The 15,608-nt window shown below is 35.9% G+C and overlaps 3 protein-coding genes across 5 annotated transcripts; all 3 read left to right on the forward strand.

Annotated features, from left to right (window-relative positions):
• Window positions 1-4,475: 4,475 nt before the first annotated feature.
• Window positions 4,476-8,464, forward strand: LOC131077884 (uncharacterized). Of its 3 annotated transcripts, none has more exons than XM_059219568.1 (6): window positions 4,476-4,897; window positions 4,996-5,156; window positions 5,246-5,853; window positions 5,954-6,037; window positions 6,741-7,063; window positions 7,282-8,464. In XM_059219568.1, exons 3-6 carry the CDS (start codon window positions 5,353-5,355, stop codon window positions 8,462-8,464), a joined length of 2,091 nt encoding a protein of 696 aa, XP_059075551.1. In that variant the 5' UTR covers window positions 4,476-4,897; window positions 4,996-5,156; window positions 5,246-5,352. The 3 variants fall into 3 exon arrangements, with proteins under 3 accessions (XP_059075551.1, XP_057871457.2, XP_057871458.2); XM_058015474.2 differs by having other exon boundaries at window positions 5,013-5,156; XM_058015475.2 differs by having other exon boundaries at window positions 5,013-5,156; window positions 5,957-6,037.
• LOC131875403 (disease resistance protein L6-like) lies at window positions 8,433-10,553 on the forward strand. Its single transcript, XM_059219569.1, has 4 exons — window positions 8,433-9,056; window positions 9,149-9,302; window positions 9,438-10,229; window positions 10,374-10,553. The coding sequence occupies exons 1-4, from the start codon at window positions 8,593-8,595 to the stop codon at window positions 10,542-10,544; spliced, it is 1,581 nt and encodes a 526-aa protein (XP_059075552.1). The 5' UTR covers window positions 8,433-8,592; the 3' UTR covers window positions 10,545-10,553.
• Window positions 10,546-13,140, forward strand: LOC131855969 (disease resistance protein TAO1-like). The gene is made up of 4 exons (XM_059219570.1): window positions 10,546-10,676; window positions 10,781-12,055; window positions 12,151-12,802; window positions 12,901-13,140. Exons 2-3 carry the CDS (start codon window positions 10,838-10,840, stop codon window positions 12,337-12,339), a joined length of 1,407 nt encoding a protein of 468 aa, XP_059075553.1. The 5' UTR covers window positions 10,546-10,676; window positions 10,781-10,837; the 3' UTR covers window positions 12,340-12,802; window positions 12,901-13,140.
• Window positions 13,141-15,608: the final 2,468 nt, after the last annotated feature.

A 15,608-nucleotide genomic window follows, 5' to 3' on the forward strand; every position in this document is an offset into this window, starting at 1 on the left:
TGAAAAAAAAAGATGGAGATGCTACTGTGGAGGTGGAGAGTGTGGAATAGAAGTGAAGTGAGAAGAAGGAAGAGAGGAGGAGACTGGAGGAGAGGTTTGGATCAAGTTACAGTATGAGGTAGCAGATAGACTGATGAGTGGCTTGTACCGGTAGTTTCTCAATAGAGTGGTTGTGCCAAATCAGTGAAGTGTGAAAGTGCAGGCAACATCCTGGAGTGACACTGTGTGTGGAGACACGATGAGTTAATTGATTCAAGAGTTGCAAAACTCATTTGTAGCAAGAAGCCTTAATCGCACTTAATCAGTAGTTGAATGAACATCGCCAAGTTTGAGATTGGTGTAGGGGTTGGTGCTCCTTGGGTTGGTGCCCAAAAATCTATGTAAATCTGTATTTTACCTGTGAGGCTGGATTGGAGGAGTAGACTTCAACAGCTTTTCTCACCGAGGTTTTTCTCATGTTGAGTTTTCCTCATAAATCTAGTGTTGTGGCTTGACTGTGTGTGCATGGGTTCTTTGGCTTTCTCTCTTATATTACTTGTCTGATAGCTTATAAGTTTAAAGCATAAGATTGACATTATTAAGATTGTTCAAAGAAAGTAATAGATCTAGGAACCACTGATTCACCCCCCCTCTCAATGGTATTTTGTGTTCATCAACTTCATCACAAATAATATTGTATTGCCGAGCATCAAACTACTTGAAACTCATATCACTATTAAATCCTTATACCATATTTAACATATTCCTAAAACCGCAAGAAAAGAAGAAGCAATCACCGCAAAGAATGTTGAGCATTTTGGTGATTCAATAAAGACACAACATTGTCAAAATATGATATAAAGGACAAAACCTTATTATTTTTTTTGTAGAAGTGATTATGACTTGAAATCTTTGAAGTAGGCTCTTGAAACACTACAAATATTTAATCCTAAACCACATAACTAGAGAATGAAATGCAACAAAATGCAAACTAGTTTACCAACATGTCTACTTGTGAAAATACTCTGATCAATCAAATATGAAACTGAACTTAGTTAATAACCAAATAGTTCCCTAATCATGTAGCCACCAACAAAGATAATTGCATCACTATTAGTAAGTATATGTAACAAGGTGTTATCATGTACTTACACATTATTTGGACAAATGCCTTGTGAGAAAATGACAAGTGCAGAAAATTTGCAAAGAAAAACAATCACACATAATGCACATATTTACGTGGAAAAACCTGGTAAAAATATACCAATAAAAAACCACGAGCAAATTTTGTCTTTCGTATTGATTCTCAAGAATTACAGAGTTACAATAATCTCAAAACTGTACATCAAAACATGACTTCGAGTAGCCTAAAACAACCGAGTTACAGAGTCCTACTTGAAGACTACTTACTAAATATAGTAAGTATGGCTCGCACAACTACATGTAAAACCCATGTCGAAATTACTATTTATAGAAATTTTATTAACAAAATTTTCCATGATGGTGCAACCACTGCTAGCTAAGATAGCCATGATGACACGACCGCTACTAGCTAAGATAGTCATGATGACTCAACCACTGCTAGCTAAGAGTCCAATTTGGACTTCACATTCCAACTTGCTTTTCCATAGACACATCTATTGAACCTCCAAACTATCTTCCTTGTTGATAAGAGAACACAAGATGTATAGAGGCACAATTGCTTTGAACTATGCTTCGCCAATAATGACATCAACAAGAAACACATGTTCAGTTTATCTTTGTAATGATAATATATATTGCTATGTATTAAGTTGACATCAATGACAACACATATTGCCAATATTAGAACCCACTTAATTGAATGCATTAGTATTCTATAGGAGCTACAATTTGTTGAATTCTAAGTATAATTGTAAATCAGGAAATTGAAAATCATCAAAGCAAGTAACAATTAGGACAATCACAAAACCTAAAATTGCAATGAAAACAATCCTAATCTAATCAATGAAAACATGAAGACAAGATATTCAAAATGAAATCAAAGCAAACCAAGTGCGAATATCTCCTTCATGTGGCTCCATTGTTCTTCTTTCACCTTCCAATTTGATGTTGTTCTCACCTACAAAGTGCATTTGCAAGTGGAAAGCAAGTTGTTGATGAAATCTGTAGCATAAGGTTACTCAAAAATGTGATTGATTGATCCTCTGAAAATGTGATTAGCTCTTTTGATTGAAGAAAATCATCCAATTTATAGACAAATTGGAGAGATGACAAGATTAGCATGAAGAGATTTGAAAGGAAATTTCAAATCAAGACATACAAATATGACAAATTATGACAAAATTGACATTTTCTATGCAAGATTGATTGATTGACAAATTATGACAAATTTGACATGCAAGATTGATTGATTGACAAATTATGACAAAATTGAAATGCCATTCCCATGAAATTAGGGGAAATATTAGAAAAATTGAAGAAAATAGGAGAAATAGAAAATTAGGAATTAGGAGAAATTAGTAAATTGGAAAATTAAGGAAAAATATGAAATAGAAATTAGGTGAATTAATTAATAGGTTTTCATCCATTAATTAATTCATGAAAAGAGACCTAGGACATAAATAAATAGATTTATTTAACCCACAAAGAAGAAGAAAAGGATTAAATGAACAAATCATAAAACCCTAGAAATAAGAGGACAAGGAATTAGGTCAAGACAACAAGAAATTAATGTCGATTCGATCATGATTTTGATTGACAAAGGACCAATGCTCATAAATGATTGAGATTGGTTGACAAATTGGCCAAGATTGACAAAGAGATCAAATTGATAGGCGCCAATTAACGAGGAACAATGACTAATTGATCCAAATTGACATGATTGAAAATGACAACGATCGATGACAAATCGATCGCAAAATGACAAGACTGAAAAGAGGACAAGGATCGATGACAAATCGATCGCAAGATGACAAGATTGACAAAGAGGACAAGGATTGATGACAAATCGATCGCAAGATGACAAGATTGACAAAGAGGACAAGGATCGATGACAAGATTGACAAGGAAGAGGATCGATGACGAATCGATCACAAGGTGACAAGATTGACAAGAGGACAAGGATCGATGACGAATTGATCGCAATATGACAAGATTGACAAGGACGAGGATTGATGACGAATCGATCACAAAAATGATGATATTGACAAGTTGATAATCACAAATGATTACAAACAAGCTAAAGATGATTGAAAGATTGACAATAGGACAAAACCCTAATTCTATTATCGATTAGGATTGACGATGTCCAAAATGATGATAAATGAGCACGCACATTGATGCGACAGGATAAGATCGACCAAAATCATGACTGAAGATTGTTACCAACAAGACCTAATTCGAAAGCAAGAAAAATGAGGAATGTAGAAGAAGGACTCGATGCTCACAAATGATAAAGACCAAGTGTGCAACATAGAAGAAATGTTAATGCGACGCAAGAACCCTAAAATAAGGCAATGCGCCAATGTTAAAGTATGACTCCGCAAGCGTTGACCATTTTTAGACGTCTACAATAATTAATACTAGCGATAATGAGCTCACAAAGATCTAGTTTATTGTTACTCTAATCTAATCATTCACATTTATATTTGATTCACGGTTTGGGTGTAATGTGATAATGGATTCTTACCTTTTTCTAGTAAGAGTGAGATGAAAAACATCAAAATCCAGAAGTGTGGTTTCTATCATTGTTGAACATCCTTGATTTCAACATACTCCTAGAATAAATAAATAAGAAAGAAGATCTCCAAAGATTTTTCTGATTTTAACTATAGAGATATGAAGATGCAACACATTTGAGATCCTCTAGCCATCGTAGATGAGGAGGGTTTTCTTTGTCCGTCATTTGTCGTCTAACCTTGCAAGTAGTAGTATTCGATGGATGCCCAATAAGAATGAAATAAACAACTTATTACTATATTCCCTATCTATTATTATGTGGAAGTTTGTTTAATGGAAAAATAAGGTTGGACAATATCTTTTTGTAAGATTGGGGATCTTGAGATTGAATTCTCTTTTAATATAATATACAAAAATTCATAACTCTATGGCATATATAGGAGTGAACATTTCCTTCAAGAATTTAATACCATTTGACATTCGATGCAATGCATTAAATGAATTGAAATATGTAATTTTAAGAAAAAAATTGAATTTTGTTTGCAAAATGAATCAATAAAAATGATATTTTAATAATTATTTATAATAAAAAAAAAAATTTACTCAGTAAAAATATTATTCAAATTTTGCATTTTGTAACATAATTGATTAAGCAAATGGAAAAATTGAATATGGATGTATAAATATTACTGGCTTTAGGAGGAACTAATAAATGAATCTTAGAAAGAAAAAAAATATCTACCATGATGAACGGCCATTCAATATGTGGTCCTAAATCTTCACAAAATATAAGTACATGATATTAGACAACACCATTGACCCAGTTAATGCCGATTACGATTCAGAAGTATACTCTCGGTTCTCTTTCTTTACGATTATTCCAAAAAATTCCTAGATATCATTTCTCATATGTATTCTTGAAAGATATATCAATTTTTGTTTGGAGGATTCCGCAGTGCGCGAGAAAATGGGCGATCGACGAGAAGGTTCCCTCCCTTCGCCGGAATCTCACTTGAAACCAGAAGGTCTAGGACATTTTGACAAGAACTTAGATGCCCGGAAGCCGCTACTCGTCCAACCTTTTACCTACGGTTTTCCAGAATAGATCGAGTTTTGCTGGGCCTCGGCTATTCAATGTGCCACTCTCGTCGACTCCTCAACTTGAATTTTGGAGAGCCCCCTCTTCAAAATCTTCCCCAGAGCCTTCGCTGCTTGAATCGGACAAGTCTTGTGTAACCACGTCTCAGCTCTCGCAGCCGTAAGCAATCACTGCTTCCTATATTACCTCCTTTCTTTACAAGCTTTCGAAACAATTTTTTACTTTTCGGCCTTTATTTGTCTTTCATTCTTGTGAAGCTATATCTATGAAACAGAAGCACCCAGAAGACCCTCAAGAGGAAAGCTGAACAATCTCTAAGGTATGGCTTTAAGACCAGATCTAAATCAAACATTTTGGAGGACGGTTACAAGTGGCGAAAGTATGGAAAGAAATTCAGAAAGGACAACTCCAATCCCAGGTGCTTTGCACACTCTCCAATTGTTATCTTAGGGTTCTATGTTTTCAAATGGCTGCCATTTCCTTATTGTATCCATTCATGGTGTGCAGCAATTATTACATATGCTCTCATAGCAATTGTAATGTTAGAAAAAGCATAGAACGGGACGCACAAGATAAAGAAATAATAATCACTACATACGAAGGAAAGCACAATCATGAGAGCTCAGTCGATTCTTACATTGGAAATCATCCAATGTTTAAAGCACAGCAGGCTGCTTTGGAGGACAAGGTCCTCAACTGCACCGATCATCACCTCGAAGCAGTTGTCCATGGCTCGAGGAGCGAGCGACTCGGTCTCGGAGGTCGAACAGGTCGGGAAAGGGGTAGGACCCTTCTTCAACGACATTTTACAGAGATCGGTATGTCATCTGATGAGCTGCCCTCTCTTCGATGATACCATCTTCGATCCCTTTCCCTCCGCCTCTGCTATTACTCGAGGTGAGGATATGGTTGGTGATTTGAACATCGTTAGCTCCGCTGCATCTCAACTCGATGATCTAAGTTTTACCACATTGGTTGGTGAGGATATGGTTGGCAATATGCCTTCCCAACTCATTGATCAAATTTTAAACACAAAAGCAGACAAGCCAGACTTCGATCTTGGCCAATTAGTTGCCCAAATTGACGCTCTTCTTGCTAATTACGACACTCAGCTGGTACAAACCATTTCCTTTCCTATTTCATCTAATTTCTTTTGCAACTTAACAACGCCATATATGTATTTGTTTGACGCGAACAAAAAATATTATCCACCAGAAGTTGCCTGACCTCCCCACTGCATCAGAGGCTTCCAATTTCGTAGATCCGGTGTCAAAACATGTGAAACTAATTGCCAACCAGGTACACAAACTGTCTTATAAATGTTTCCCTACTTTTTTCAACAATTTTCGTTTTGCTGGTTATTGTCAATAACTTGGACTGAAAATTGTAGAAAAATGGTGAATGTCGAGATATCCACATCTTTAATCATATGAAAGCACGTTTAAATAGGAAAAGACTATTAGAAGGTAATACTTTTTTTTCAGATAGCAGACATGATTTTAAAGGTTTCTTACGTATTTCTGCCCATCATCAGGATCGGTCCTATTTACACAGTTATCTCAATTCAATGTGACCTGAAATGTCAGTGCGAAATAAACTTACAGAGTATTTTCACAAATGCATAGCAGGTCAATGTATTTCTTAGAATAACTTAAAAAATGAGTTTGTAATGTTATATAGTAGGTCAATGAAATGAGTTAGCTGCAACTAGCCTTCTATAAGTTCAAATCTCAAGCATTGTTCAATGTAAAAAAAAATGTTTATAATACAAATCATTTTGATTTCATTTTAAATTCATTCATATATTTATAATTTAAATAATGAATTACTATTTTTAAATTTAATATATAACTTATTTTGGTTAGATACTCATTTTATGTTTCAATAAACTATCTTCTATTTGAGAACCACTCTGTAAAAGGCTTTGTATGAGAGTTGCTACACCGAAGGGAAATGTTTATTCTTGATTTTATCTTTCACATTGTTGTTATTGATTTTGCAGATAAGATTATATTCTGGAGACAAGTATTGCACAAGCATAGGAGTGTTGAATGTTATAATTGCAATTGAAAACATTCATTGGACTGCGGTGGGATTTCTAGTGTTAGGTGCAGCTTTAGAAGATGTTCACGCCATCAACAAGAACAGAGAGGAATGTTTAAGACTTCTTATGTCTATGACTGATTTGTCCAAAGCAATCCTTCAACTTCAGAACCCTCCTGATCTAAAGATGGAATTGCATACTAAATTGAACAAGTCTATACATTTAATAGTGATTGGAGCCATCTTATCTGGTTTGCAAAAACAAAATAAAGATTTTGGAAGGTGCCAAACAGTTTTACCTTTAAACCGTTACTTTTAAGGTGTCAATATTTATTTAGAGTTGTCTTCTTGGTTCTCTGATATGAGGATTAGCTCTTAAAGCAATCATTGTTTTAGTGTCCAATTTTTAAGTCAACGACAACCTGTTTGTCTTTGTTTGCTCACCATTATTTCTTTACACGAGATCATAATTTCTTCTCATTTGATTGGCTCATGTATAGGGTGTTCAAAACTTCAATGGACGGACACGAGCTTCAACAAGTTAGAAAGCATATAGATGACATTTGCAGGTTGCTTATTTCACATATAAGTGCCCCTATTTCGGAAGGCTTGCCAAGCAAAGCATATCAGAATAATAAGCAGATCACTGTTCATCCAGCCATGGATGCTCTGGAAGAACTGCCCAAAATATCTGCCCTGCACAAACATTCCCTGTCTTTTCTCGAGACAAATTTCCCCAGGAAACTTCTGAAATGTTCACCATGCAATGTGGAGATACATCCCCTTTTGTCACATCATAGAATGACTGAGATTCAAAGAATGTATGATGTTCAGAGAGATTTTCAGTGGCGACTTGAACTGTTTCGTTTTTCATCTTTTTGGTTTGCAAATTTCAATTTGAACCGTGAACAGTTGGAACTTAGCAGACTTCAGTGGCTGGCGCAACTGGATATTACTGGCTCAAACCTACTAGATAATCATCTTTCTGAATCTGAGCTGCGCTTTGAAGCCAGTAATTCGTCTCATCATCCACTAAATGCCCTCCCTCAACACATAAAAAATTTGGTGTCTCTGCAGTACTTTGGTCTGGAAAGTACTTTCAGGCTCAGTAGCTCAGTGATAAATCAGATCTCAAATGCAAACGGGGCTGATAGCTCAGTGGTCAATCAGAGGGCCAGTGCTTCAGTGATCGATCGGATCCCAAACACAAAGAGCACCAATAACTCTCTGAGAGATCAGATCATAGATCTATTTGGGATCACTATTTTAGATCTAGAGCAGAATTTAAATGAGAGAAGGTACAGCAGCCCAGTGGTAGAGCAGATTTCAAATGAGAAAAATGCTAGTAGTTCAGTGATAGATGAGATTTCAAACAAAAACAAGACCAGTAGCTCGGAGGTTAATTCAATAACAAACATAGTGAGGGCTGGTAACTCAGTGATAGAATTGCTAGAGATGATAGGTTCTAACTTTAGCTGGTCCACGGATTCTTCACAAGAGGTTCTTAACCTTAAAAACATTTTGTTTCTTCCACAACATATTGGAGATTTGTTTAAGGCGTCAGATCAAAACCTGCAAAGTACTTTCCACCTTCCTCCGATCAGAGATTTGTCCAAGTTGAAGGTTATCAATCTGCAAAATTTTATCTGTATTCGTCAACAGGTCAAGATTTATCGACTTTAAAGGTCCTCAACCTGCAAACGACTTTGCTTGACATATCAACTTCCAGCCATGGGAAACTTGAAAATCTACACCCTGTTGTTTGCAATAAATGTGACAAGGTGGTGGAATTACAAGAAGGTCGAACATTTATGGAATATAAACCTCAGTCAAAGAAAGCATCTGTACAGAGGAAGAAGAACAGTATTTTTCTTATATGTTATGACTGGGATTGGATAAAAACATTGGTTGACAAATTGGTCAAGTCTCTTAATGCAGGAGGGGTTAAAGTCATTGTCATTGATTTGTTCCACTGGGAAATGACTGATAAAAAATCTTTTAGCTCAAAACAGGTTTCAGAAGGGACAAATATTCACATTCCCATATTCTCCAAAAAGAACTATTTGTGGCATCTAGAACAATGGCTCTGCACTTGCAGACCAAATAGTATAATCAGGCCTTTATTTTATGATGCAAATGAAGATATCAAATACCTATATGATAAATTTTTGAATAAGCTAGCAAATGCGAAGGATTCTACTGATGGAATTTTCTCCTCTTTAAATGCTCCACCACAAGCATCTTTTCTCTCTGGATGGTCATCGTTGGATTACAGGTGAGTAAAACAACCCGTAGGCTTTATGCAATCATCCCTTTCTTTTTCTGAATGATTTTCATTATTAACAGTCCAACACTATACCGTTTTAGGACCGAATGGAGTTTCATGAAGCGTGTTGTATTTGATATCCTTGAAATGCTGAATAATCTGCCATTGCATCTGCCATTACATGCTATTGGGCTGGAGGAACGTACAGAGGATCTGACAGGCAAACTTGAGATGGAATCAGACGAGCTAAAAAAGGTAGTAGCTATCTGTGGTATGGGTGGAATTGGGAAGACCACCCTTGCCAAAGCTATTTTCAATAGCATTGGCCCTAGGTTTCAAGCTCGTAGCTTTGTCGCTTCTGTTAAGGCAAAGAAGTTATGCGAATTGCAGGAACAGATTTTGAGAGATCTTTCAAGAAAAGACATTCTTGTGAAAAGTTTTGAGCATGGCAAGGCCCTGATGAAAGCTCATCTGGGATCCATTAGGGCACTTGTTATATTGGATGACATTGATCATTCAATGCAATCAGAAGCCCTTAGTGTGGATTGGCTTGCGCCTGGGAGTAGACTCCTCCTAATATCCCGAGACACAAAGTTGCTTGCTTTTCTACATGCAGACAGAATTTATGAGATGGACATACTAGAATTTGAGCAGAGTGTTGAGCTATTTAGCTGGCATGCATTTCTCAGAACATATCCTGATGATGGCTATGAGGACAGATCTCAGAAGATTGTAAAAGCTTGCCACGGAATTCCGTTTTTGCTTGAAGTAGCTGGGGCATCCTTATATGGCAGGAGAGAAATCAGATGTTGGGATGAGTCTATCAGGCATTTAGAGAACACTATTGATCAGGACATCCACAGGCGTCTCTGTGTATGTACACAAGTTCTTACCTATCATGAAATTGAAATATTTCTGGACATTGCCTGTTTTTTCGTGGGGAAAGAGAACCTGGAAACAGCATCGAGGTTCTGGGAAGCCATTGGCCATACTCCAAAGAGAGACTTAGAAAATATAATTCAGAATTCTCTTGTCATGATAAATGACAAAAGTCAGTTTATAATGCATGATCTTCTACAAGACATGGGAAGGGCAATGATTGCAGATAAGTCTCCAGACCTTGGAGAACGTAGTAGATTATGGACACCAGAGGACGCAGTACAAGTAATAACTAAAGGCCTGGTAAGAATCGATGTACCCTTGAGTACCGCAAACTTTTTACAATTAATTTAGTGTTAAGGAAGATGGACATGTCAAACGGTTGTACTTTGAAAGCATTTTGAGTCTGTACTCTTAGTAACGACAATTGATATTTGATCTAAACAGGGGACTATGAGCGTTCAAGGTATCTCTATATCCAGAGCGGAGAGGAGCAATATAGCATTTAAAGCAGAATCCTTTGCACCCATGACAAATCTGCAATTGCTTTGGATTGATGGAGAAAATGTTGATGGGGACTTCCTAAATTTATGTCCTGGTTTGAGATGGCTGCGTTGAAATTCATGTCCATTGAGATGTTTGCCATCTGCATGGTCTGTAAAACATCTAACCGTACTGGATTTGAGTTTTGAGATAAGGGGTTCTCCTAGTGAGTCACGGGAATTTCGGAGTGAGAGATCACTTTACAAGGTAGATTCTCTCTTCAATAATAATAAATAGACCGCATTATTGGTAGGCATAGATGATGCTATTTTAACACTTCATAATATTCTGACCTGGTGTACTTCTGACAGGAATTCAAATATCTCCGTGTGCTTCGGCTGAGGTCTGCTCAATATCTACTTCTAGAGATGCTCCCAGATTTCTCAATCTTCCCAGCACTTATGGTTCTGGATCTGGAAAATTGTCCTGAATTGAGGAGTATACCAGATTCTATTGGTATCCTAGAAGGACTAAAGTTCTTAAATCTTTCCCGGTGCAAAAACTTAGTAGAGCTTCCACGTGGTATCTGTAAACTCTTATCACTTGAAAAACTTTCACTAAGCCACTGCTCTTCACTTAAGAAGTTGCCATTGGCCATGGAAGAATTAACGGCTCTAAAAGAACTGGATATGGGATTTTCAAGAAATATTGAGAATCTGCCTGATTTTGGCAAGTTCGTTAATTTGGAAAAGCTAATTCTAGCTGGCTGCTTGTCCATTACAGTTCTGCCGAGTTCAATTGGAGAACTCAATAACCTAAAAGAACTTGATATACAGTTTTTGGAGCTTATTCTTGAGGTACCTTCATTGGGAAAACTCTCGTGCTTGAAAAAGTTGATTCTAAGTGGCTGTGAAAGTTTAAGAAACCTACCTACATCAATTGGACAACTCAGGAGTTTGCAGTATCTTGAAATGAACAAATGTAGTAGCATAGATTGTTTACCAGAGGAATTTGGAGAACTTGTTCACCTGGAGGAACTGTACACGAATGACTGCCCCAGATTACTCAAGCTTCCCAGTACTTTTGAAAATCTTGTAAACATCAGAATTTTGGAAATGAGGCATAATCCTAATTTAATGCAACTTCCTTTAAGCTTTTCTAAACTTCCATCACTGGTGTGGCTTGATGCAAGTGGCTGCAATCTTTTAGATGGTCTCCATGAAGGGATCGGAGATATATTGCCACTGGGAATCCTCAACTTACAGAGTAATTTTTTCTGCCAATTACCGCCAAGCATTTGTAAACTCACTAATTTAATCAGGCTGAACTTGAATAATTGCCAATCTCTAGAAGAACTTCCTATTCTTCCCCAAGGAATTGTAGAGTTGGACGTTGGCGATTGTACACAATTGAAAAGATTACCCAGTATGTCATATTTGAAAAGGTTAAGAGGTTTGATTCTATGCAACTGTGAAAACTTAATAGAACTGCCAGAGCTTAGCTCATGTCAGTGCTTGGTAGTGCTTAACATATCAAGATGTGTAAATATTAAAAGTCTGTCTGGAGTTGAAGGATTGAAATCATTAGAAACCTTCTACTTTGGAGAATCTGGTGTTTCTGTATTAGGGCTTAACCAGTATATCAAGGTATGTGGAATTCTGTATTTTCTGTTTAAATTTCTTAATCTCTTGAGCACTCTTAAAAGTGATTATGACATTGTTGTATGCCGTATGGTTGGCAGGATATGCCCCAGCTAGAAAAAGTCTGCATTCATGCAAATGGAGTTCCATGCTGTTTAGAACTCAAAACAAGGGATTATTGTCTCAATGATGAAAACTTCACAGATATACTAAATTATTCTGTAGAGAATAACATCAAATGTGGAGGTATTTTCCTCTTTCTCGTTGTAAATTTTATGCATGAGTACTGAACCTTCGGATCTCCTTCTCAAAATTCCATGGAGCTGGCCATCATAGCAGATGATCAAGCTATCTGGGTTACAATTTTCAGCAACAGGCAGAATGTTGAGGGAGATCAATTATATATTTGTATGTATGGAGAAACACATTTGCTTGTTAGAAGGATGGAGGCTGCTCATAGTATTAGTGTGAGGGCAAAAGGGAGGAACATTCATGTTAAAGAATGTGCAATGCAGCTGTTTTATAATAGGATTGGGAATGCAAATTTAGATATATTCCTTGAAGACTTGAATTTATTGGCGGAGAGTTACACCTCAAAAACATCCAAAGAGGAAGTTGATGATATTGAAGATGATATTCCACATAAAACGAGAGCCGAAATAGAGCTTGATGGTGATCTATATGATTATGGATACGGTACAAGTGAAGGCGAATATCAAACAGATGAAGATTCAATCAGATGCCAATAGCAAGGTATGTGTTGCATCTCTGCTATTTTCCTCTTTAATTGCCAACTGAAACTAATCTGATAAAGAGTTGTTTGCTAAACCCTCTTACAATCAAACCTGCAGGGAACAAAATTGCAGAGTTGCCTTGAATCTCACATAAAAGACTTCTTGAATAATGGTAATTAATTTAAAATTTGCTCTTTCCCCTTCAGATGTAAATGAAATTGGATGTTAAGACTGAGGCATAATATCAATATAAGCCATGATTAGAAATCTAAAGTATTTTCCAACTATGCTGTAAGAGAAAATGAAAAAGATTTGATATAATAAATATGCAGAGTTAAGGATAGAAAGCTTTTTCTACATAATAGATTTAATGCAGTCTGATACATTATCAAGTTGTATAAATGTATTTTTCTTTATGATATTTAACTTTCTACAGAAGGATTACCTAGTAGTAGATATAGATATAGATAGTATACTCAACATAGTAACTTAGCTATCTTACGGACTGTGTATAGTCAGCATTACTTGCTCACGTTAAATTTAGGCCTCCTCTGCAGTACTTTTACGCCTCGAAAACCTTAAGTCCAAAAATATTCATATATCTAATTTTCACAACTTGCAAACCGTTTGTTCTATCCATTTCTGTAACGTAATTCCAATTCCGTAATACAACTTATCCTACAAGACTGATAGCAATAGTCTATCATGGATGCCGCATTACTAAAAGGCCAGTCATTTTGACCAATTGAAAAGTCAAATTACCGTAGAAGATCGTGAAATGGTCTATGAGGAGATAGAAAGGGTTAATTAAAAAAATAGTTTAATTTTTAAAAGTATTAAATAGATGTTTTGTTTTAAAATGGTGAAAAGAAAGAGCTAATGGATTTTTGGTCTCCTCTGAAGTTGAAATATTTTAATGGATACCATTTAGAATATCAACTTATATTTTTTTATATGAATATATATATTTTTTTCTATATAATAATAATTTCTTTTAAATTTCATACATCTACTTTCAATATAAAATAATATCTTTTAATTTATATATTTTTTAATTTTGATCTTACCAAAGTTTCATTATCTAAAAATTATAAGGTTTCAATATGTTTTTCAAAAAGATTTTATATAATTATTTTATCATGCATTGATGTTCTAAAATAACAACATTTTGTGCTATAAATATTGAGTTACGACTTTTTTAGGTTTTTTTAAAGCACATTAGATCTCATTTTAGTTCAAAGTTTTGATATGGTTGAAATAGTATGTTAGGGTGGGTTCTTCATAGAATTGATTGAAACCCATGCTATGTAAAAGGCTTTGAATACACATTGCTACATCAAATTAGCACCATTGCCAAACAATAAGTTAGAGACCTTAGCGATGGATTCAACATTGATTCACATTCTTTCAAGTTTAATAAATATAGTAGCATACATAGTGAACCCTATTTTGTTTTCTATTTTATTTTCCCCATTGGACTTGTTGTTGACATATTATACGGTGTGCAAAATTTTCAATTGTTTAAAAGCAACTAACATAAATATAATAACAAATCCGGTGCAGAGCGCATTTTATTTCACAGATGATTTTCAAGCACATGGTGTTGTCTACAGGTTCATTTGTGTTGTAATTGTGGGTTGGATCAATGATCAACCTTGATGTAACTGAATGCCTATTTTGTATAGTCAATAATCTCTTAGGTGAGCATATAAACCTAGAGGTCTATTAGGCCATGAAGGCTTGGAATTTGGATTTTGTCAAAGATAGTATGTCTAGGATGTTGTCTTAGGTATTGGAGTAAATAATGACCTTGGATGCGTTTTCATAAGGTCTAGATAGTTAATAACCGGTGTTGTTCTAAATCGCAACATGTTGCAATTACCGGTCTAATGACAACTTTTCAAAGTTGCCGGGAGAAAGACAACTACTTCTCCAACAGTCCTAACTACTCAAAAGTTGGTTATGGACGTTGGAAGAGGTTTATATATTTATGGACAATCGTAGGAAGGATGTTGTTGAAAGTTTTGTAAAGCTTGGTGGAGAAAGTAAATAAGACAAATCTGATTTTGCCATAAAGTGATATTTTTTCGTACAATCCGTACAGAGTGTGAGAACTACTGATGAATTTTTGATTCGGTTAGTAAGAAACCTGAAACACCCTTCCAATGCATTTGGTCTGACCCCTTGAAGTAAAGTTTAGTGGAAGATATTAGTGTCTATTTTTTGTAGGTTTGAAACCCTCCATTTTCAAGGGTTACAATGCAAATAAGACCCTAACTCGCAGTATACTCATTGGGATCCAATGGTCATGGGTAGAATGCCAGTTAGGGACATGTATTTTGAGATTCTAGAGGGGCAAGGTCAGAGGAGTTGGTTGGTACAGTGCCACCAAGAAATAGTCTAAATCGGTTGAGGGTTTAGATTAGATTAGATGAATTTCTTTGAGTAGAGAATAAAAATGATGAGATGATGAGTTGAAGGGTTGAAACTGGGCATTTGAACGCAGGAGAAATTTTCTGAGAAGTTGGAACCTTCCTGTGATCCCATTCTCTACACCTCTTTTGTGAGACTAGTCTAACCTGATCAATTAGGCTTGTAAATAAGTAGGTGTTGAAGCGTGCAGGAATAGGGTGGAAATGCAACCTTTTCAAAACTGATATGTGGTCTCAAAAGGGTTTCTGAAACCTAATTTTGTAAGGGTATAGTTTGGTGTTATTTGGAGAGAAGTCCCAAAAGACAGTGAAATAGGGCTACTAACCAGTAGACCTTTACCGGTAAGACTGTGAAACTTGTACCGGTAAGACTGTGAAACCGGTACCGGTATG

Source organism: Cryptomeria japonica, chromosome 4, assembly GCF_030272615.1.
Source record: "Cryptomeria japonica chromosome 4, Sugi_1.0, whole genome shotgun sequence".
Lineage (NCBI taxonomy): Eukaryota > Viridiplantae > Streptophyta > Pinopsida > Cupressales > Cupressaceae > Cryptomeria > Cryptomeria japonica.